Source organism: Neophocaena asiaeorientalis, unplaced genomic scaffold (assembly GCF_003031525.2).
Source record: "Neophocaena asiaeorientalis asiaeorientalis breed wild unplaced genomic scaffold, Neophocaena_asiaeorientalis_V1.1 scaffold45, whole genome shotgun sequence".
NCBI lineage: Eukaryota > Metazoa > Chordata > Mammalia > Artiodactyla > Phocoenidae > Neophocaena > Neophocaena asiaeorientalis.
The window spans coordinates 6,808,026-6,833,244 of NW_020174642.1; the positions used below are offsets into that span (position 1 = coordinate 6,808,026).

At 42.3% G+C, this 25,219-nt stretch overlaps 1 protein-coding gene across 6 annotated transcripts in view; it reads right to left on the bottom strand.

Moving 5' to 3' along the window:
* Window positions 1-25,219, bottom strand: part of ERG (ETS transcription factor ERG) — a 184,302-nt gene that overhangs the window by 14,048 nt on the left and 145,035 nt on the right. For 2 of the 6 annotated variants that reach the window (XM_024758269.1, XM_024758270.1), the window contains exons 4-6: window positions 7,998-8,201; window positions 7,071-7,151; window positions 5,044-5,115 (exon numbers count right to left, since the gene is read on the bottom strand). In XM_024758269.1, the coding sequence (XP_024614037.1) occupies window positions 5,044-5,115; window positions 7,071-7,151; window positions 7,998-8,201 (357 nt within the window). The remainder of the gene's footprint in view (window positions 1-5,043; window positions 5,116-7,070; window positions 7,152-7,997; window positions 8,202-25,219) is intronic. The other 4 variants (XM_024758271.1, XM_024758272.1, XM_024758273.1 and 1 more) reach the window with 2 other exon arrangements.

Genomic DNA, 25,219 nt, shown 5'->3' on the forward strand with positions numbered 1-25,219 from the left:
CTTTAAACGTAAAGAGATTGCCCATGAAATGTGACTGGAAGAAATTAAACACCAAACTACTAATAGGAAAATATTTTGAAACTCTTAATTCATCAAGTCCTTCTTAGAGTGTGTAACCGTGTCTCATCCTCCCTTGAAAATCAGTCAGGACCTAAACAACTCCAAGTCTGATTTTTTGCCAAGAACTGGAGATGTTTATATGAACAATGATTCATGTGTTCATGAACATATTGCCATGGAAGATAAGTGGGCTTTTGTTTTTGTTCATGAAATTCTGCTCCAGTGTTCTCTTATCTGCTACAGATCACATGCCATGGGCACCAGGCCCCCCTCCTGTGGGATGTGACATTGGGGAGTGTTGAACTAAGGCTTGCTGAGATGGGAGACAGTCATCTCAGTGACCTTGTCAGCAGCTACAACACCTCAAAGCAGAGCCAGTTTTGAGCAGTTCTGCTTCTTGGCTCCTTGAAAAATTATTACTCTGTGTACATTTGCTATTTGCCTCTTATGGAGAGTAGATCATAAGACTTCTAGTAAGAACGCAGTATACATTTCATTTTTGGTGGTCATTTCAATCCACTCTCCATTTCTCTTCAACTTTAATCTTCAAGGTCATTAACTCATACACTTGGCAGAAGGTCCTGTGTCAGGGACAGCTGCTTTCCGGCATGGGTTCTGCTATTGTTTTTCTGTAACAGACTGTGTTTTAAAACTGAAATTTATAAAAGCCATTTTACAGGCAGCTGAGGGTTACCAAAGAAGTATGCTATATGCCATGATCTAGACCAAAAACCATGAAAACTACAAATAGGGAGTTTGACTGGTGTTGGCCCCCTCCACCCCAGCACCTTTGTTTATTTTCTGGGAGTCAAGATCAGTTACTGATTCTGAATGAGACTCCTTCCCCCAACCACTCCCTTCCCTAGACATCAATGATGTAAGCAAGCATCCTTGCTGCCCTTCATGCAGGATTAAGTTCACCAAGTTTTACACTCTCCTTTCATCAAGATTACTGAAGAACAGCCCACTAGCCCTCTTGACATCTACCCACCACTTTATTTTTTTAAAGGACCAGAACTTGGATCATGGGAGAGCTTATCCTCATTCTGGGGATCCATGCCACATTTACAAAGTAACTCTGGAGGTCCCTGGTTGCACTGGATGGGAAAGGTTGAATTTTGCCAGCTCTCAATGAACTTAGATGCTAGTGGCAAAGACAAAGACCGAGAGCTATTGGCCTAAACCAATCTATAAACCCCTATTTAATGCAAGGAATTTTCAGGGTCAAAGCCGACTAACGTGATTAAATCGCTCTCTCTTGTCTTCCTCTAGCTCTCCCTAGGGTCTTCTAAACTCCTCTGTCAAAGACATGGAGATCTGGGGGCATTGTGCCTTCCCTTTTCAACTAGGCGTACAGATGTACAGATCTGTGGTTAGAGTATAGTTAGGGCAAAGCCAAGAATGCATTTTCAGCCATTTGCTGTGATACAGGCTTTACTTAACTGAGGACACAGTGCATCGGCTGCGTCATCTTGCTATGACTGGAGATGCTGAATGGCACTGAGCTGCAAACTCCAAAGGAGGAATCATTGCAGATTCCGAGAAACCCTTGAGGAGAGCCAGCTGAAAAGGGAAAGTCGAGGCTGCACTTGCTGACCCAAGTCTCCAGTCTCCTTCGATAACATCCTAGATGCGTATCATGGTGCGTGGATTACCATGGTGACGGAGGAGGGGAGGGTGGGGTTACAGATCGTCCTGGGCACACACCTGAGCTTTCACATACACTGCTCCTAGGACGCCAGGCAGGGTTCACATCATGAGGTCAAAAACCAGCTTGCAAGTTTCTCTGAGTCAGACCTGTCTCTGTTTATGCCACTTGAGGCCTCAAGGGGCTGTGGCCCCAAAAAAGCATGTGTTCAGCAAAGAAGGAGGGTGTTTACAGGGGAGATGGGGAAAGGGCTTCTGGTCATAATAACTGACTACCCAAGAAACACATGCGACACCGTGAAATTCGATCATAAAAAAAGAACGTAAATGGATCTGCCTATGTGCTAGCACTTTCTAAGAGGAGAGGAGAGACTCATCTAAATGCTAATTCAACAAAGCGATCATGAAAGAGGGTGCATTTTGAATCAGGAAAATCTGGATAAAATTAATAGGAACAAGCACGGGCAGAGAGGGGATTGAGGCATGAACAAAAGAGTATATTGTCCATCATGTGTTATCCTGTAAGGTCACTGAACAGTCCCGGACAATTGTGGGGGGGAACTGAAATGACCCAGTAATTGGACAGGGCAGGCAGTAAGGGGACTCTGGAATAAATGATCTTTTTGGGAAGCTGGGCCATGACAAGAAGAAAAGGTAGACGGGGGTGGTTACTTGAGGAGGAAGGAAAGGAAGGAAGTGGGGAGGGGACACTGGGAAGTTGGATTCAGCAGGATGACACAGGTGGGAGGAAGGAGTCCTCTGTCTCCGTGGATGTGGGATTAGAGAAATGGATGGACACAGCAAACCAAGAGTGCAGGGGAACAGGAACTCGGGTCTCTGTCCCCAAGGACCCAAGGACCTCTCCCAAGGAAAGTGAGCAACCAGCTCTTTCGAAAGCAGTCAGATACCCACCAACCAAAGGGATACGGTCAGATTCCCAGTGACCCCCTCCCCCAATGATGTGCAACACCCATCCCCCCGACCCATCACAAACTTCTCCAACTGCACCGTTATAAGCTTTCACACTAACAAGACCGTTCCTGCAAGGTTGATCACTGGCCCACCCAAGATATACAAACAAGTCTATTCTCCAAGTTTGAATCCCTCAGTCTGGCTGACAGAAAACCGCTCTCTGGCTCATTCACTCTGATTTTCAATTCTTTGTAGCTCAGACACTAATATTTGTATCTCCTTTCAGAATCACAGCAGCAATCACCAAAACATGTATTTTGGTACAAATCAAGTTTCTTCCAATTCACACTCGAATGACAGACCCAAGAAAAGAGCATCATCAGGGCTTTGCTAGGTGAATTAGTGTTTGCCACCCTTGTCTCCCCCTGGGCTGAAGCACAGAGGGGTGTCCCATCCAGAGTCCTCCAGGCCACTCTCCTCTCTGACACCTGGATGCGCCATATCTTCCAAATCCACCATATCCTCAAATAGGGAGCAAAGGCGCTCCAGGACCCATTGTTCCGTCTATGAAGCAACAGGCAGCCGACTGGCTGCTCCGACCATCGTGCTGAACGAACTCATGTGGCCACACAGCCCTGACACCAGCTCACAATCCCTGGCTTTTGCAACTCAGAGGCATCCATGAAATTGCTTCAAATAAACAAACAAATAAGCAACCCATGGCCAAATGTTTCACAGATAGCTTTGACTTTTGTGCGTATGTATGGAAACTTCTTTCAAACACTCACAAAATCATTGTGATTTTCCTACACTTCCCATGTCCTCCCAAGGGACCATTTACTGGCAGTAAACTCAGGAATGTCTAGAGCTAGCGTGACACATGTACTTTCATTGTCCTTTCTCAGTACACACGGCGGGTTTCTTTAGGGTCAATCTAGTTCACTCCAGACCCCGGGTCTTGTCCACGATCAAATGGCCTGTGTCAGAGGTAACTAAAAACTATTGCCAAGCCTTTCCACTATGCTTCCCAGGAAGAACTTTATGAGGTTAGGGGACAGAAAATCGCCAGCCTGACGTCACAGTACCAGGGCTGTGTCGGGGCGAGAAAAACTCCCAGAAGCATCTTCACCCGGGCTATTGAGCTCACTGCCCGCCCCTGTCTTTTTCACTGGGAAGAAACAGCAGCGCCAAGCTTAGTGCCTGGGACCAGTTCAAACTAGGACTTGGGCAGCCTGGACACGTGACAGACGTCCAAGAGCAACAGCTTGGGTCTAAGAAGACGTGACTTCTAGATCCACGAGTGAATAGGGAAAAGCCATCCCACAGCCCTAATCACGATTCCTCAGCTGTGAGGCTGGCATGTGTCATCCAGCTCATGGGGTTGTACATCCCAGCGAGGGGACAGATGTTTGAGCCATGCTTGCCCAATGTCACCCTCCCCTTCTCCACCTGGCAACACCTAATCCTCCTCTGGCATATGGTCCTTCCTCTGCAATGCTTCCTTCCCCCTTTCATGGAGGGATGAATTCCTTTCCCTTCCTGTTCCCACAGCCTCTGTCGTTAGAAGTGTTGCCTCTACTATAAAATCAGTGCTTTAGGTTAAACATCCATATCTGTCTCTCTGGCTCTAGGTACCTAGCCCGTAAGGTTAAACGTATATGTGTGTGAGTCTGTTTCTGGCTCTAGGTGGCTTTACATCTAGAAACATCTAGAGCTTTAGGCTGTGTGCCTGTGGGCTTGTTCTCTGCTGCACCCCTGTGGCTGGCACTCAGGAGGCTCCATGGACAATGGTGGAATGAACAGGCCAGCTTTCTGAAGACAGGAAGCTTTCTAAAGTCTGGTTCATCTTTAGATTCCCAGAATCTAACATCGTGCTTGGCACTAACAGACACTTGATAAACAGTGATTCTTTTCGTGAATGACGCGTAAATTAATAACCTAATTAAATCATCGGGAAAGACAGAAAGTAAGACTCAGGTGTACATATGATTGATTACATGCTTCTGCTCTGAAAGACTGGCTCTCGTGACAGCTGGGAACCAGCCGCTTGTGTTAGGGGAATGCCTCCTGCTCTGTGCTGTGCCTTGAGGACGGATAGATTACACTTATGTCCTTCTGTAAACTCGAAACCAGATGGATTCCTTATTGCCAGGCATCCAGGATGCCTTCCTGGCCCATCTGTCTTCGAGAGCAGCTAGTGAAGGGGCTGACCTGCTCATAATCCCGCAGTTCGGGGACTGTTTGCGTGATCTCTGGATGGAACGGTCTGATTCTAGGCTCCAGATCCACAGAGGCAGAATAAGACCGTTTAGAGGGTCCGATTCAAGATCAGCTGTCTTTGTGTCTCGTGACGTAGGTCACGGATCTCACAGGACATCCTGGGATGTCTCTCAATAAAGAGATTACACAGGGGTGTTTTCGTACCTGGCCTAGTTGTAATTCTTTGCGTAGCTTCAGGATATACTGAAGTATTTGGGAAAATAAAAGCTGCACCCCCTGCAGACAAAAGGAAAGACAAAACATGTGAAGGTCTTTTGCTGTGGTTGTTGATCTGATCTCAGCAACAGCGCCTAATCTACTTTGCCCCGTGACAACCAAGGGAGGTGGCCTCCTAGAACCTGCTACGCCAGACTTCGGGAGAAGGGACTAGCACACAGGTCAGAAACAGATGCTGAAGATGGAAGAGATGTGACTCTCTCTGTGCCCCACTCGGCATAAGGCGTCTTGTGTTTTGATTTAACAGCTTCCTCCTGAAGCCCATCCGTGGGTCTGCCCATCCCCCTGCAAGCTCATTTTATTAAAACAATTCTATGGTGGGTGTTTTAATTTTCAAATCGTATAAAACCCATAAAACATTTTACAGAGCCCTTGGAAAGTAGCACCAAAGAATGATAAATATTTTGCCAAAGAATATATGGATCTTTTTAAAAATTAATCTGTGTCTCTGTTCAGATGCACATTTTCCCTTTCTCTCTCTCAATCAATTCTCAAATGTTAGTGGAAGTAATCCTCTTTTCACAGGTCAGTCCATTTGGAATTTGTTGTCCTGCTTTTCAATTGCTTCTATGTTTAGCAATGGCAAAAATAATGAAGTCAGAGCTTTCCTGACACTTTCATCCTCTGCTAAAAATTTTTTAAGTGACTAAGAAATTATCAGAAAGTGTATGTATCTCCAAGGCGTTTCCTAAGGCAGGGGAATTACATTGTCTAAGGTGCTTGCTATTTCTGGCCACAAGGTCATTAATAGGTTGACTGTGTAACCTACATTGAAAAAGTGTATTATTGACTCAAAGCCATTTTTTAAAAATTTCAGATTAAAAGCACAACTTTCTGACTACTGGAGATCAACTAGCAATCCCTTTATAATACTCAAGCCTGGACTCACTCACATCATACATTTAAAAATAACTTGGCAAGTATTTGGAAAATGGCTGTATTCCTATGTGAGGGCTGCTCATGAATTGGCTGGCTTGCCTATGAGGGGTTACTTAAGTCTTTCCAACACTAGATGGTTTTCTCCCTAGCCTGGTGGTGGCAGAGGGTCCCTGCAGGCTGATAACAGTGGGGTGAACAGCTTGCGGCCATGCTTCTGCAAGTGTCTCCATCACCAGGGAGGAAATGGGTGTGACCAGGGCCACATTCATCCACAGAAAGCCCAGCCTCTACTCTCAGCCTTTACTAGGAGGGGAGGGAGCAGGGTTAGCCAGGAAGAAGCATCACGTTAAAACTCTATCAGGCTCAGGCAAAAAAAAATATATAAAATAGATAAATAAATAAAATGTAGAATCAATGGTTAGACATAGAATAGCAGGTATTTAGTTAGTCACTAATTTCAAATCTTCCCAAGTCATAACACAGTTTCCCTCACAACAAAAGCTCCCCCAAAGTAACCGACATTCCCTCCTACTGCATTTTTGCAAATGTACGAAGACTGTGCAAGAAGATTCAAGTCAAGTTGAATGGCCTAAAACTTTACCAAAAAGGGAAAAGTAAAACCCCTGCTTGTCCTAGTAAACATTCCTTTAAGAATAAAAATTTTAAAAGGAAAAAAAGAAAAAAGGAGCATGCTAAGGGCCCCTTCACACGGAACATGCTTTTAGTCTCTACAGTCAGCACAGGGCATACTTGAGGACTAACAACAGCAGACTGTGACCCAGCCAATGTGAGCTGAGGCTATGGCTGAAGGCTGATTCTGCACATCTCCTGGTTGAAAGAAATCCTTTGACTGGCAAGGGAAGCGGGGGAGTGTTCAGAGACCAAAGAGTGCCTCCTGCCTTGAGGCTGTGGTACCGCCAACACAGAGCCTCAACCTACCAGGGACCCTTCAACCATCCACCTCGGACTTCCGCCTTCCTGATGCACTGACTGTCCCACGTTCTACCTGTAAAGCATGCAACCTGTAAACAAAACCCTACACTTGTCCTGGGGGGAAGGGGCAGGGCCAGCATTACCTGTGTTTCTAGCATGCATTAACCGTGGAGAGTTTTGTAAGGCTTTATCAACATCATCTGAAGTCAAATGTGGAAGAGGTGCTACAAAACAAAACAAAAAGCAACATCCAAATGAAAAAAAGAGAGAGAGAGAATTACCTTCCTTGAAAAAAAAAAAAAAAAAAGAAGAAAAAGAAGGAAAACATTCACCCCACTCCCCACCCTGTTATCATGGGCTGCTTGGAAATCTCTCCATGGCCCTGCTACCGGTTAGCATGTTAAAACCTAGATGGGGATCCATATTGAGTTCAGGGAAGAAGTGGTTGGGATGCCAAGCAAAGCATTTACACCAAAGAGTTCACACCACCCACTGTTGCACTATCTCTACTATCTCCTTCTGATCATGCTTGACATTTGAAATATTAAAGCATGCAGCAGACTCTGTGGATTCATGCCTCTCATTGCCAAGATGCCATTCCCATTGTGACAGGCTAAGCCACATCTCAAGATACCAAGTGAAAATGTTCTTCATTTTGTGTTCCAGTGGGATACGAAAGGGAGCTTGGTTTGGCTTTAGGGAAGATATACTCCAAAATTCCCATCAAGTAGGAGCCTTTCCATAATGTTTCTATTTCTATTTGGGCATCATGGAGATGAAATAATGTGTGACCAGATAAAGCTCTGTTTCCCTTTGGCATGTGATCTTCCTGGTTGGGGGACCCTGGAGGAGGCAGCTGAATGCTAGTTGACTTTGCCGCTTCTCGTAAAAGCGCTGACTACTTCTCACTACGCAATCACCTAAGTCATCACTTATAAGCATTCTCTCAGATACTAGTGGGAATCGGGTTAGGGCAGCAAGATGCTATCGGAAACTGGGCTGAACCCTCACATCTTACGTTAACAAGGACCTCTCGACAGTGCTCTCTGTGGGGGCAGGGACTGCCTTACTCTCTCTGAGGTAGTGGAGATGCGACAGAAGGATGTCAGCGTTGTAGCTCGGGGTGAGCCTCTGAAAGTCGTCTTTGGTCATCTTGCACAGCTCCTTCCCATCAATATTCTGGAACAATAAGATGTCGACGTCCGGAAGGCCATATTCTTTCACTGCCCACTCCAGCCACTGCCGGACATGGTCCGTACTCCATAGCATAGGATCTGAAAGGGGATGGAAGCATATTTGGTCAACTCCTGAAGACAAATTTCTGGGGTAGAGCCATATCCCAGGTGGGATCTCCCACCAGCCATAGCTTTCCAGAGCATCCCCTCCCTCTCTTGCAGAAGCACAGCCTCAAGCCAGGCTCAGGGACCAGTCCGCAGAGAAGGTCTGAGGAAGACGAACTGACTCACAGTCAGAGACCATCGTCTTTGAAGTGAATTGTTCTGGAAGTTTAGGGTTATTCACGCCACCTGCCCTTCTGTCGCTCATATAATCTAAAGTTTCCTGTAGGGATGGGATTTTCTTTTCATTAGTTTCTTTTAATTTTTATTTATTCATATAAAAATATGTGTATGTGTGAATATATATATATATATGAATCTCACTGCTGTATACCTGAAACTAACACAACATTGTAAATCAACTATACTTCAATTTAAAAAAGAATGGGAAAAAATGAATAAGAATAAATGAAAACTTTCTTTCCTCAGAAAACTACTGGTATCTTTATATGAAATAAGAGCAACACATATCAGGAAGATGTTAATTACAGATTACCAAAAAAAAAAAAAAATCCCATACAGTATTTGTCTGAAATACTGAAAGATATTGACCACAGAATTGGAGATGATGTGTAGGTCAGCCAGAACCCTAGCACTTCCCAGGAGCTAGTGTTTGTAAGAGAGAGCCGTCAGTTACACGCTTTTCCTGCAGAGAACTTGGTTTTGCAACTAATTCACACCTGCAGGAGGCAAGCTGGCTGGGGGGCTTTCACATTCCACAGCTGGGGCGCAAACACCCCACAGGATGCAGGCAGTGTCATCACGCTTTGCAGCCACATATGGGAGGAGAACCCTGTATGACCAGGAGAGCAAGTCTCTGGGGAAAAGGAGCAGGTGATCCCCAACGGAAACACAAGTTGGGACCACCCCACACAAACAGCCTGGGTGGAGGGGTGCCCAGGGCGCCTTGCCAGCAGACGGGGCTCCTCCCTGGGGTCACTGAGCACAGAAAGACACCTGGGCAAAGGAGTAGGAGCCCAGAGTCCTGATCCCAGAGTCTCTCAACGCTGCAGCCTCCAGAGGCTGCTTCTCCTTTCTGTGTCTGTTTCCAACGTGAAATGAAAGCCTTGGTCTGGGTCCTCTGGACAGGCTCGTAGAGGGCAGGTGTGCCACGATGCTCAGATCATCGTGAGTGAAAATATCTGCTGGGGGAATACATCACCCTTTTGAATTGCTTTCTAGCTAATAGTTTTAGAAGCTTGCTTGGTCTTACTAATGTTTCAGGCTGCTCAAGAATGGGCATTCGATGTGCTGTTGGGATACATTTTCGGTTCCCAGAGTCAGTGGCAGTAACAGTGAGAAACAGCCAGACAGTCACAGTCACCAGAATTCTCCTCCCTTTCTCCCTCCCTCCCATCCTTCCTTCTTTCCTTTCTTTTTCTTTCTTACTCTCTTTCTGCCTCCCCCTCCCTCCCTTCTTTTGTCCATTCCCTACTTTTTCATATCTTTTTTAATAGAAAGAAATTCTTTCAACCCCAATAGAATCCATCCCTAACCCATTCCCCTCCTGGACACTCCAGGAGGAACCACTAACCTGAAATGATACATGCATCATCCCTATACATATCTGAATACTTTTACCATATCCACTGTACATATATTGTTGTGTGCCTTTAAGCTAACATAAATGGTATCTGATTTGCTTTTGGCGTTCGGCACTGTATTTTCAAGATGTGTCCAAGTCAATCCATGGAGGTATATTTCATCATTTAATCCGCTCTCGGATATCCCCACCCCCCCACAAATATACCCCACTTACTTATCAATGAAGACCCCTGTGTCTCCCTCCCCACCCACATGTGAAGCAATCTGCATTGGTCCACAGCCTGGGTTCCACATTAGAATCATGGGGAAATAAAAAAACTACTGATGCCTGGTCTCGCCCACAAAGATTCTGAGTTAATTCTGCTGGAGGGCAGCCCGGGCATCAGGGTTGTTAAAAGCTGTCCAGGTAATTCTAAAGTGGTTCAGACCATCTACCCTGGGGCTTCACTACTCAGACTGTGGTCGTGGGATCTAGCAGCCTTGGCATCCCCTGGGGCCTAATTAGAAATGCAGAATCCCAGGTGCTGCCACATGCCTGCCGAATCAGAGTCTATATTTTCATAGGATTCTCAGCTGATCTGTGTGCACATTAAGCTTGAGAAAGTGCTGGCCTAGGTGAGTACCTAGATGTAGAATTGCTGGTCATAGGGCCCATGTGTAGAAGCTATAAACTAAGAACTCTGGTTCTGCTACAAAGCGCAGAATATCTACAAAAGCTCAAATGGCAGTGTTGACAGAAAGCTGTGCATATTCCTTTGTAATCCAAACACATGGAAACATTTTGTTAGCCTGTGAAAACCGAATGTGTATTGGGAATGTTAACTCTGTCCAAGTCACTGAAGTTCAGATGGCTCTTTGCCATTGGGTCAGCATTCTGCTTTCAGGGATAAAATGTTCTAAACTCCAGAATGTTTCCATAGAAAGTCCTTTTTTTTCCTTTTTCTCATGGTATGTCATGACTCCTCATTATTCAGGAACAGATCATATATTGGTCTTAGGATGCCCTGAATTCAAGTCCTCTTTCCTTGGTTCTGTGCAGAGGACAGTTAAATGGCCCTCTCGGAGAGAAGACCCTCCCTTCCACAGGGGTCCCCAAGCCATTTCCTATAAATTCCACCACTAGGTATTAGCCAAACTCTTCTTTTAGTTTTGTTTTGCATTTAACAACCTGGAAGGACTATGTTTTGGTGTAACTACTTCCTAGAAATCAGTTCATTCTAGGAAGGCATTTTCTTCTCTTAATGGTAGAAACAGATATTCTAAAAATGATACATAAAGATCTTCCTGAAAGTTCCTGGGTTCATGTTAAAACGGTCAAATGATGTCTTAGGAAGATAGCCAAAAAAAGAAGTCCAATCTCTCCAGCATCCCTTGGTGTGCCTGTTAATTGGTTTCCCTTGCTAAGCCCAAGGTTGTAATGGCTCATTCAATTTTCGTTTAAGGGAATCACATGCAAGACCCCAGAGACCAATTCCTCCTTGACCTGTCCTGTTATAATCCCTAAATTCTCACTTTGGATTGGTCAAATGGCCATTCTCTTGTACTGCTGGAGTGAGCTGTAAATTGCTACAACCTTTCCAATGAACAATTCAGCAATACATTTCAAATGCCTTTTTAAAAACTGTGTGTATAGTCTCTAAACTAAAAATTCCACTTCTAGAAATTTATCCTTAGGAAATCATAGAGGAAGTGCGCAATGATTTATTTTCAAGGATGTTCTTTGTAGTGTTGTTTATAATAGCAAAACACTGGAAACACCCTAAATGTCCCAGAGAAAGAGAACTAGTTAAGTTGTTGTACATTTAGGAACAGTCCTGTGATATTTAGAAACTAAAAATTACACTGCTGAATGTAGTTATTGATATGAAAACTGTTCAAAATAGATTAAATTTAAACGTTTGAAACATTATGGTAGATTATGTTTTGCAAAGAAATATAAACATATCCATGGAAAGAATTTTGGAGAGATATGCAGTGAAATGGCAACTACTGTCTCTGAAACAAAGGCAGTAGAGATTTAAAAGTTTTCTTTTCACTAAACTTTATCTTCTCTCTTTCCTACAATACACATATAATACTTGGGTTAAAAAGTTATTTTTAAAAATGTATTCTCTATATTTCAAAATCAAAACAAGGTTTTGTAAAGGATTATATATATATAATATATATATATTTGTTAAACTGTTTTTATAAAACTTTCAAGAGTATAATATTTTAATGTCGCTTTCTTTTACAGTTTGTTAATGGAAATTGCTTCGTTTGAAAAGAATAAAATTACACAAAGTCAGGTTACTCCTGTATCCTTTTGGAATTCGATCTCCGTACTTCTGCCCTATACATTTATAAGCAAAGAATATTAAAAACAAAATATGGTCACTTGATAAGAGTAAATGAGATGTTCCTTTCCAACTTGTCCATAGGGTGCCATTACTCTGGACCTACTCTACAGGTGCAAAGAGAACAGTCTGCAAGGGGCAAGTCCAAACTCTTCAGCCTAAAGCACGTGACTCTTAGGTTTCGGGGCCCACCATCTTAATAGGTATCATCCCCTGTCCTTCCCCAACCCCTTCATCTTACACACATCCAGTTGCCATCTCCTGAACCCACACCCCCTGCCTGCACCCACACACCACCCACTGCTTGAGGACTCGCCCCTGCTTGCATCCTCACCTACACTCACTACCCGCTTTGGGTGTCTGTCCTCCACGCTCTTGAGGTGTAAGCACTTATCGTGAATCTCTGGGCAGGGAACTGATAAAAAGACAGGAGGTCCTGTCCCTGCCCTGATGGCAGAGCCCACCCTGGGCTCCCCACAAACTCCCTGGACCAGGCATGGATGGTGCCACTGCAGACAGTGTTGTTTAGGGTTAAGGTCAGTGTGTGGGGTCCCAGCTCACTCCTCAACTCCACAGAGCACCCAGTAGAAGCTTCCAGGTCTCCTCCATGGTCCATGACAGGTCAGCAAAGTTTTCTTGCTTCTGGCCCACCCACCATAACAGAAGGGAGCTCACGAGGTCCCACAAGATTCAAAAGGCCTTATCTCTTTCCTCAACTATGCATGTGGAGGAGAAAGGGGAGGGGGCAACAGGATGAGCTCCAACCAAGGGTCAACTTTGCCTCTGTTCAGGGGTGGCATCCCACACCCTCTGCCCCAGGAAGTGATGCAGCTCAGAACCTACCACCTAACCTCACGACTAAGCCTGGATTTTTGTGGTTTTCTGCTCATTTTATTATTTTTTTTAATTGAAGTATAGTTGATTTACAATGTTGTGTTAATTTCTGCTGTACAGCACAATGATTCAGTTATACATATATATACATTCTTTTTCATATTCTTTTCCATATGGTTTATCACAGGATATTGAATATAGTTCCCTGTGCTATACAGTAGGACCTTACTGGTTATCTATTTTATATATACTAGTTTGCATCTGCTAATCCCAAACTCCCAATGCTTCCTTCCCCTATCTCCCTCCCCCTTGGCAACCGCAAGTCTGTTCTCCATGTCTGTGAGTCTGTTTCTGTTTTGCAGATAAGTTCATTTGTGTCCTATTTTAGATCCCACATATAAGTGATATCATATGGTATTTGTCTTTCTCTTTCTGACTTACTTCACTTAATATGATAATCTCTAGTTGCATCCATGTTGCTGCAAATGGCATTATTTTGTTCTGAGTAGTATTCCATTGTATATTTGTACCACATCTTCTTTATCCATTCATCTGTTGATGGACATTTATAAAACAATGTGTAGCCTCCAAGGACCCATAGGATAATGACTAAGCTGAATTTAACTGAGTTATTGAGCATTTACAATATACACAAGTACTTCAGAATTGGCCAAGACAAAGATGCTGAGAATCTACCGAGGTAGGCAGCCATGAAGACAACCCACAAAGCAGAATGAAATCTGTGTTATCCAAGCAGGACGGGAGTACAGAGAAGCAGCAACTGATCCCAACAAGGAAAAAAGGGAAAGGCTTCACCAGAAGGGTTTGGCTTGAGCCTGCATTAACAAAAAGGATTTTGACAGAAGTAGGGTGACAAAAGCAGAGAAGACCTTTAGTTTAGGGGAACAGCTTGAGCCCAGCTTCACACCCACAGAGGCATGAAATATCTGATGGTTTTGAGGGACATGTGAGAAGTTTGGTGTGGCAGGAGTGGAGGGTTTAAGAGGGAGCACAGAGACATAGGAGGATGGAAATGAAAGTTGGAGACAGATCAAGGAGAGCCTTGAGGATCTTGCTAAGAAGGCTAGACTTTATGATCTAGGAATTTCAGAGTCATTGAAAATGTCTGAGGAATCAAAGAATGTCTTAAGTTACATCAAGCACAGCAAAGTTGGTGATCAAAAAAAAGGCTTTATTGGGAGCCAGAATACCCATATTTGGGCTCTGATCCAACCCTTCTTTAGATGTAAAAGTTAACCTCTCTAGAATTTGTTTTCTTTTTTCTGTGGGTAATTAAGTGAAATGTTAGGGAAAGAGAAAAGTAAATGAGATAATGTATGTGAAAGCACTTTGCCAACAATAACACATTATAGAGCAATAATGCAACCACGCACTGGATTTTGCATTGCAAACTCTGCTAAAATGAAATAAACAAGCTATTATCAGAGGGTCAGCCTCTTCCTCTAAACACAAAAGTCTGATTTATCACTTTATTTTAAGAAGTTTTCGGAGGTGCTTCTGTGAGATGAACCAAGAGCCACTACAGATAAGTTGTTTTGTTTTCAGCCCTCCAGTCCAATTGTTTTGAAAACATCTGTGTCATCACTCCACATTTTGTGGACATCAAAATGGTAAACCCCCATGGTACAGGGTAAAAGAAACAGGAAGCCATCTCTCTCTCTGCAGTTTCTTAATTGTATCTTAGATTACATGGTTAATATCCAAAAGTTTTACAAATGCTATTTCAGTAAACTGGGATTAAAACAATAAATAAAAGCAAAGCAGAGTTGTACCGTTTAAGGTTTGGGTGGGGAAGCAGGGGGAGGAGGGACAAGCAGTGGGTGGGATTAGGGTTGAACATTTTTTTTACATTTCCCTGAAACTGGATTCTGCCCTAGTAGAGTTCCACTGCTGCCAGGAAAATATTAAGTAGATATTTAAATTAAGCAAAAGGATATTGCATTGCTGAAGACATACTGTGCCTTCTTGAAACAAAATACCTCATGTAGGCAAACATCCTGTTTCAGAGACCCCCAACCCCACCCCAGAGGAATGAATAAAAGCAAGATTAAGCAAGAATCAAAGTGGTGATAATATAAGCTCTGAGTGTCATTTTTCTTGAACAATATCAATGTAAAATATTGGCTTCCAGAAAGAAAAATCACCCTTGGTAATGAAAAAATACCAACAAAAATAAAATGTACTTCTGAATCATATCAAAATCCTATGAGGTCTTTGTTTATGAAACCAGACCTTGGTAAGCCTGCCAGTCTGCTGACCCACACACTCAGAAGCCTGCAAAAATAAGATTTAGCATGTTGCCTCCTCATTGGAACAGACTTTACATTTATAAAGAAGCTTAATAAAGAGAACTAGCTCACATTTGAGCTTCACTCCACAAGAAATTGAAATTTGAGCTCAAGTAAAGAGCCTACATCAAGGTTACTTCTGAAACTTTTCATCTCCATACTATGAATGGGGCTCAGTTATTGTTTTGATAATTACTGATTTCTAATTTTATGGCACTTTGGCCAGTGAAGGAGGTACAAGATACTGATTTTTTGAATACTGGTTGTTACTCCTCTGGTGGCCAATTTCTGCAAATTGACCATGCTTAAAAAGAAGGCTTATCTTCTAATTGTTGAGTGCAGGTTTCTATGAATAACCACTAGATCAAAATTAGTAATGCATATATAATTTTCATGTCATCGATCTATCAAAGACTGAGAAAGGCAAATTTAAATCTCTCACTAAGGTGGATTTGTCTATTTCTCTGTACAGTTCTTTATGTATTTTGAGGCTATGCTATTAGGTATATACAACTTTATCACTGTTATATATTCTTCATAAATGTAAACTGTTTTTATTATGTGATAACCCTCAACTTTCTCCAGTAATGTTTTCTGCTTTCTGTTTCCAGTCTCGTCAGCTTTATTTTGACTGAAATTTAACTACTATATCTTATCCCATCTATTTGCTGTCATTCCTTCTCTGTGTTAGATGTTTGTGTAAATAGTATATACATAACTAACTTTAGAATAATTTTTAAAAATCTACTTCATCACTTTCTGTCTTTAATGGCAAGTTTGGTCTACTTACATTTATTGTTACTGATATATCTGATTTCTACCACTTTACTCTTGCTATTATTGCTATGGCTGTTCTTTATTTCTCCTTTCCAAATACCTGATTGGATTGATCTATTTTTCTTTGTTCCTTTTTTGTTTCTCTACTTGTTAATCTTTAAACAAAATCTAAAGTTAATCACCAAATGTCCTTCTCCCAAAGAATGGAAGGAATTTAGGAACCCTCAACACTAGTCATTCATCCTTATAAGATAATGTTGGCCAGTATTTTTATTCCACCTTATTAGAGTCTGTAAAAGGTAAAAAAATAAAGGTTAAGAGCCCAGAAGGTAACTAGAGTTTTGTCAGTTTCTCCCAGCTCACTGGAGATTTTCTTCTACTGCCCCTCTGTGCCCTGTTTTGTTGTTGAGAAGTCTGCTGTCCTCATAACTATCATTATTTTCAGATAGTCTGTCTTTTTTCTTTAGTGCTGGCTCTAAAGCACTTTGTCTTTGGTGTTCTTCAGTCTTACCATAATGTAATTAGAGAAGATGAATTCTTATTTACCCTTCTCTGACTGGTGTTTCCTGTATTTGGAGAATGGTTTTGTCCACCAATTTTGGGAAAGTCTTAGCTTTTACCTCTTCCAATATTTCATCTCTTCCGTTCTCTTTATTTTCTCTTGCTGGAACTTCTATTAGATCTACATAAGACATTACTATGAGTCCTTCCCAACTGTTGACTTTTTTTCTCATTTTCTACCCCTTTGTCACGTGCTGCACTCTGAAAACAATCTCAAGTCTCCCTTCTCTAATTCACTCTTTTTTTCAGATCAACTGCTTAATCCATCTACTGAGTTTTTGGTATTTTTTGACGCTGAATTTTGAATACTGTTTTGTGTTTCTAGAAATTCTATTGTTTCTTCCTCAAGATTATCTATTCTTTTCCATAATATCTTCTTCCTCTCTTTTTTGGTTCCTTCTTTTATGTATCTAGTCACTTTTAAATCTATTCACTTTATATTCTCTATCATACTTCAATTATCTAATATTCTTCAGGGTTTAATCTGTTGTTTCTGCTGAATCTTGGTCTTGGTAGATTGTTTCTTCCTGTTTTCAAAATTTGGGGTTGCAGAATCATTTTCTGTGAGTCTTTGTAGGAATTCTGTAAAGCCTGGATTGAAGGCAAGCTTCTCCAGGAAGATTTTGTACTTATTTCCTCCAGGTGCCCAAGGTTATCACTAGCTCATAACTACTTTTCAATGGTTAATTTCTGACTCAGGATTGTTGGACCACACAGTTGTGTGCATGTGTGTACAGGGTAAGGGGAGGGATCATGTCCAATTCCTGCTTTGTGCAAGACCAAGATCTCATTTCCTGCCCCTAATTAACCTTTAAAACCCAAATCTCTGTATTATAGACATTGGAACCCCACCCCCATTCATGCCACCTAAGGCAACCAGGTGACAACGTGAGAATGGGCTGCCCTGTTCTCAGTTCCCCCCTTTTTTTTAGTCCCTAAGAAATTCACTGACTTTCTTCTCAGTTCAGCTATGCATTTAAAAGGACGTTAGATTCTATGCATAATTTCCAGGTGCTCCACAAGAGATCCTTTTAAGTTCAATATTTTACTAGAACCAAGAGTCTTCTCTGCATATTTTTTACCCATTTACTTTAAAACTTTTCCATTTTCAATGCAGCTGTCAACCTAGCTCACACTATGCTCCACTTCATTCATTTATTAATTAATCAACTGTCAAAAGTTAATTGTACATATGAATTGTTCAATACCCTACAGCATAAAAACTGTAAAAAAAAATGTGCCTACTTTAAACTCTCTGAGAATCAACAATTCCATTATGTATTTTATTCAAAACATACATGACTACATTATTTTTGTTGGGCTCTAAAGATACCTTTGAAACTCTGACATGCCAAAATATTTCAGTGGATGGAGACATTCTTAACTCCTCTTGAGTGGATTATCTAGTTTGGGGATTTTGGTTTTCTTTATTTGTTCCCCCATTACCTCCCCTTAGTTATTCTGTGACAATGCTGCTTATGCCCATCATGTTTTAGAAATAGAGCGACTTGTTCCATTTCAAAGTCTCTCCCTGCTTGGGTTTTCTTTCTTTGCCCCTCTTTAAACATTGGTGTCCCTGGAGTTTTGTCCTCGGTCCTCCATTCTCCTCACTTCATAGATATCCCTGGGCGTCTACGCTCTCACGTTCCAACTACAACACGCACGCTGTATTGGTTTCCAAGGGTTGTCATTAACAGAGGACCACATACTAAGTGGCTTAAAACAACAGGAACGTGGTCCCTCATAGTCCTGGAGGCTAGAAGTCTGAAAGCAAGCTCTCAGGAGGGCTGTGCTCCCTCTGGGACTCTGGATAAAATTCTTCCTTTCCTCTTCCATATTCTGGTGGTGGCTGGCAATCCTCAGCGTTCCTTAGCTTGCAGCTGCATCCTTCCAATCTCTGCCTCCATCTTATCATGGCCTTCTCCCTGTGTCGTCACATCATCTTCCCTCCATGTATGTCTGGGTCCAAATGTCCCCTTTTGATAAGGACACCAGTCGTTTCATTAGGCCCACCCTTGTGACCTCATCTTGACTTGATCAAATCTGAAAATACTCTATTTCCAAATCAGGTCACATTCCAAGGCACCAGAAATTAGGACGTCGACATATTTTTTTGTGGGGGAACAATTCAACCCGTAATACATGCTTATCCCTTGAGTCTAGCACTTTCTCCCAAACGCCTGACCAAATATGAAGAGAAGAGCTGCAATTTTTGGAGGTATCACTATAACCCAAGCACTGTTTATGCACTTCACACATATGTCTTATTTAATCCATACAGCACCATATGAGGTAGGCATTACTATCATCCTTATTGTAGTGGCAAAAAAACTAAGGATCAGCAAGATTAAATGACTTCCCAGAGCTAGAAAATGGCATAGTTTAGAACTCACGTGCAGTGACCCATGATAAAGAATTTTAACCCTAGCTCTACATGGGCCCACTGAACTGCCTTGTGTGTATCACACGGGCATCTTAAGTACAGGATGAACCAAACCAGAATCATCTATCTTAATTTTTTTTTTTTACATTTACTAACATCCACCCAGCCATTCTTGCCAAATCAAAGCTATTTTCAATGCGATTCTTTTCTTGGTTTTCAGGAAAAACAGAGAAATCATTATCATCATGGAAACGTAAAGGTTACGGGCTGAGCAACAGACGATCTTGAAAATCTCCTTTATCCCTTGACTTATTACTTACATCTCCTTTGAAAAGGCCATTTCAGAATCTACAACAATTTAACAAATTTATTCCACCATTCTATTACCTTGTGTTCTTCCTGGACATTTTTGATCATGTAGGATAGGAATAAGAGCTCAGACTATGGATTCAGACAGAACTGGGTTAGAATTCTGGCTCTTCACGTCATTGGCTAGGACATCTTGGGCTACTATCTTATTTTCCCTAGCTTTAATTTCCTTATCTGTAAAGTGAGAATAATAAACAATCCCTAGACCACAGGATAGTTGTGGGATTTAAGTGAGATAATCCCTTTTTAATAAAGAACATGGCCAGCTGCCTGACAACAGTGTGCACCCAACAGATGGTGACTGTTGCTATTTCTGTCTTTATCATTTCAGTCACACGTATAACCCAATGGCAGTTTCCTCAATTCAGCTCATAGTTTAAAAATATAATTAGTTTTGACTTTAGGATTTAACTTGTAGTTGGGCTGGTTGTTTAGTTGCTTGACTTAGCATAAAAAATCGTAACCAGAAGCTTATAGAAACACATTCCATAATGCAGACATAATGGGAGAGATCTTTGGAAGTGTTTAGAGGCATGACAAAGTAAAATAAAGAAATGTATAGTTTATAGAAAACAAATGTGTGGTTACCAAAGGGGAAAGGGAAGGAGGGGTACAAATTAAGGGTGTGGGATTAACAGATACAAACTTTTATGTATAAAACAGATAAGCAACAAGGATAGACTGTATAGCACAGGGAATAATACCCATTATCTTATAATAACCTATCATGGAGTATAAACTTCAAAAATACTGAATCACTGTGTTATATACCTGAAACTAACACAATATTGTAAATCAACTATACTTCCATTAAAAAAAAAAAAAGAAATGTGTAGCTTTACCAAGAAGTTCTTTAAGTATAAATGAGCACAGGCCTTGGAATTGGCTCTGGTCTCACCCATCTCCGCGTGTGTCCTCGGGAAAGTTGTTTCACCTCCCTAGGGCTCGATTTTCTCATGTTTAAGAGTTTTATGATAGTTGATTGTATGTTTCCACTTGACTAGATCATGGGATGCCTAGATATTTAGTTAAACATTATTTCTGGGTGTGTCCGTGAGGGTGTTTCCAGAAGATACCAGCATCTGAATTGTGAGACTGAGTAAAGCACAGACAGGGAGAGGGGGACAGAGAGAGAGAAAGATTGGTTCTGCTTCTTTGGAGAACCCTGCCTAATACAAAGCTGAACGAAGATCACCAAGAATCTTGTACATCCGTCTCCTGTGATTCTGTGGTTCCCACTAACTAAAGCCGGATTCCCATTCACTCAAATAAATGCATGTTTATTGACTTCCGCACACGGGCCACGAGCTTGCTGCTTTGGCTGGTGGTGAAGAATATGCAAAAGACATAATCACCAACTCAGGATGCTCACAATCGAATAGAACAGACAGGCTTATAAATAACTAACTCTAATAAGATTAAATCGTAGTAATATGTTGGTCATCTGGGCTTGGTTGGAGAGTGTATTCTTCTATTGCTTGTTATTCGTCTGCTTTCAAGCCCAGCTTGGAGATGTCCTATGTAGAAAGGACTGTGTGCAGGTGATGAGAGCCTTCTGCCACTCTGAAAACTCAAAATCCTGACTTTCTAAGAAACCAGACCAGCAAAGACTCACACTGGGCGTACGCTCTCTGTCTGCACTGAGCTGTTCGCTAATGTAACTCACTCTGTATGTGGAGGATGTCACAAGAAGCAGGCTGGCACTACGTGGTACTGCCACTGAGGCAGGATGGTGGTCATGACTGTAGCCTCAGTGAAGCCCGAACATTAAGTCCAGGGATCCTGCTTTTAGGATTCTGCACCAATAAAAATATTGCCTTCCCTGTGAAACTTTTTTGAAAACAGGCATTAATTCCCCAAATGGCTCTTTTTACACTGGCCACCAGGATGCTCAGAGCCATACTGGAAGATTAGCTACAGCATCTGGGCCAAGCTTGTGGCCAAAATGGCTGCATTCCTCCTTCATGTGACCTTGGTTTTCCATTAATATTTGTAATTGCCTTAGTACTGATCTCATACAAACAAACATCAGTTTCTAACTGATCAGTAGCTTGGTTCACATGATTACCAGTAGTTTAGTTCACAAGGCATCTCAAATCCCTCATGGAATTAAATGCTATGTCCAGTATACAGATGCATTATAGAATATAGTATAAAACCAAATAAAGTGTGGCGATGAAAGAATTGGTAAGACGTTGGCAGAGAAGCAATGAAGGTGCCAGCAGATCAAGGATGGCTTCCTAGACAAGGTGGATTTCAAAGATGCCTTGAAAAGTGAGAAGGATTTGTTAGCAGAGAGAGGAAGGGCATTCCATGAGAGGGAACAGCATGGGCGAGGACACTTGTGACAACACAGCACAGGAGAATGATGTGACTGGAGGGCAGGACAGGGTGGAGGCTGCAAAGGGATTTAGAAATCTTGTCATCAGGGAACAAAGGAAGCTTTTCTTTACTAGTCATGTTTACAGTCATCTTGTTCCTCAGCTATTTTGAAACATGTCTGAATCACTCATTTGAGCTCTTAATCATACTCTCTGCTGTCACGAATTACTTAACTTCATGTGGCTGGGTCTTATCTGCTTCTCACAGGCTTTGGTCATTTCCTCTGTGACTGGTGTGAGAGTAGCAAGTACCCAGTAAATACCTGACGCATTGAGTAGAAGTTACCCAGCAGGGAGGGCCTGAGGAAGACACAATACAAGAAGTTCTAGCCATGTGTGTTTGGGGGCCAGGAACAGGGGGTTTTAAATCACATAAGAGCTTTTATCCTTGGTGACTAGAATATTCTAAGTGCTCAGTAAATGAATGAATGAATGGATGGATGGATGGATGGATGAATGAATGAATGCAGACAAGGAGCCAGTTAAAAGATGAATGTGGCAACTTTTTGTCTCTGAGACTTCTGACTCCCAAGAGCATTTGTGCTCAAAGTGGATATTTAGAAAATAAAAATAGAAGTGTTTGGGCTTCCCTGGTGGCGCAGTGGTTGGGAGTCCGCCTGCCGATGCAGGTTCGTGCCCCGGTCCGGGAGGATCCCACATGCCGCAGAGCGGCTGGGCCCATGAGCCATGGCCGCTGAGCCTGCGCGTCCGGAGCCTGTGCTCCGCAACGGAGAGGCCACAACAGGGAGAGGCCCGCGTACCGCAAAAAAAAAAAAAAAAAAATAGAAGTGTTTGAAAAGCCCCATGCCTTAGCACCCATTTTAGGGAATATAAATAAAGAAAAAGAAAAATCTTCTCAAAATGATGTAAGCTGCTGAAACCAGAGGTTCTGTTGCATTTTGGTCAGCGTTCTGCAACTCTGAAGAAAAGTGGATGAAGACCGTGCCTTACTCTTTGCCAGCTCTCTCAGTTAGCACATCGCTGAGAATATTGTCAAGGCCAAAGAAATAACAGTGACTGCCGGAGGCCACCCGGCACACGGAGGGACAGCGTCAGAAGCTGCAGGGGCTTCATCAGACATCACAAAACTTACGTTCTCTAGAACATATTAGTTCCATTGTACAATGGGGACCCATGCTTTCTAAAACTCGATCTGTGTTCACAGCCTTGGTGAAGAAGAATTGGAAATACCACCTGGAAGTCAGATTCCTGGGTTGTCCCCGAGTTGTCTCGGCTGTTGATGTGAGCACAGTAAAATGTATAAGGCTGAGTATTGCGCTTGATCTGATCTGTCTGAACGGAGCTCAGCGCTGCCACCAATGAATGGAGCTGCGGGGCTTCTTCCTCAGCTCTCACACTGTGTTTTGTGCCTGAAATGGCCCTGTATTTCCCTGTGAGTGCCTTGATGCAGGACCTTTACAGAATTTATTGTGCCAGCCAATGACAGCCCCCAAAACACATCTGAAGGGAAAAGCTTTAGGACAATTCTTTCTTTTGCCAACTTCCTTTTCTAAATGATGCCTTTATTTCAAATAATGAAGGTGTATGAAAGCAAAATTTATTTAGTGTCTTCTCTCTAGCTTAGAGCACCTCAAACCTTATAATTTATGAAAATCACACAGGAATGTGTTAACTATGTAAAATCCTCAACCCCACGCCAGGATTCATAAAATTTAGAGATGGGCATTTTTAAATCATAAGTCTCCCAGGGAACCCTGATGCAAGTGGTTCTGGTCACACTTGGGAGAAACATTTCCCAGTCAGCCTCCAAATTAAGCTGAGCCAGCAAAGAGCCATTTAACTGGGTCCCATGTCAGGGCCCCTCTTATTAAGACTGATTTCACTGAATGATACTTTGATCTACAGCTGTGAACATGAGAAACAGTCCAACCCCCTGAGATGTAGACCCAGATATACAGATATTCACACCAAATAGATAGATAGACAGACAGACAGGTATGATATATAGATATAAATGATAGAGACAGATAGATAACTGATAGACAGATATAGATAAATGATAGATATACAGATGATAGAAAGAACAGATGATTGATAGATGATGAAAGGGAAAGAAAGAAAGAAAGAAAGAAAGAAAGAAAGAAAGAAAGAAAGAAAGAAAGAAAAAGAAAGAAAGAAAGAAAGAAAGAAAGAAAGAAAAAGAAAGAGGGAGGAAAGAAGGAAGGAAGGAAGGGAGGAAGGAAAAAAGGAAGGGAGGAAGAGAGAGAAAGAAAGAACAGGTGTGATGTATTGTCTAACTACTACACTTTGAGGGGGAGGGGCACAATCACCAACCTTGCCAGGATGACAGGTGTAAGCCAGGGTTTCCCAGAATGTCTGGCAGCTCTACTGACTATTTTTCTTGTGACTTCCCTGTTACCCACCTACAATAAACCAAGGAACACATTTTTCCCTAGACTCAGAATTAATAGCTGGGCCGTCTTTCCCCCATTTGTTTTCTTTTTATTCTAGGGACACTGAGGCATGTATTGATGGAGGCACCTTCACACAGCCTGCTGACACTTTGGACCCAAATAACACCCACTTTCTGCAACTGTGCAGGATTTAAAAGTTTGCGTTAAAAATACATACATATATACACAAACATACAAACCCCCCTCCTGGTTTCACCGTCTGTTAAGTTCTTGCTTTAGCCCCTGTTCTCTATCCGTTTACTCTGAATATGGATTCTGTCTTGTTCCTTTATTTATATTTGTGTGAGCTTTCTTAAATCCATTTTGAAACAAGGAGAGAGTGTAAATATATCCAATGAAGGTATACATTTATTCATTAGGGTTATTTTATGAGTTTCTTTAAAGTTTTTGAGGTAAAGACAGTGAGTCTCAAAACCAGGAGCTTTGAGAAGTGAGGAATTCAGGTATAAGAGCCCGATCTGAACACAGACAATACCCCAAGTTCTGCTGTTTCTTCTTGCTAACACACCATCTTCGGGCTGGTGTGTGTCAGGACCATTTTTAGGTCTAGGACATGAATGTCAGTATGTAGGTGATCGATGGTGCAAGTGCTTCAGAGCAAATAATGGGTTATTTTTTGGGGGGAGGGGGGTTGGTTATCTTTTTGATTTGCACTTATGAGTGCCAATCAATGTGTTTATGTAGTAGGAACTATATGAACCAGTCAGAACCAGGTTTGGAGAATTCTACCTAAGTATACAGAGTTCTCTACACTCAAAATGTGCCCAAGTGAGGTGCCTGGATCCCAGAGCTGGGGCCTAAGGTACAGAGGCAGCAGCTGACAGAGTGGTCCCCACGTCCTGCCATCTCTACGCTGGGGAATTTTCTGGATTGTGCAACGCAGCTCTGTGTGTGTGTGTTCATCTGTGTGTCTGTGTATGAACACACACACAGGAGGCTTGACCAATAACTGAAAGACTCACAACTTGCAAAACCAGCCACAATGAGCCCTCTTACAAACCCTGTTAACTGAATAACTGCCTCTG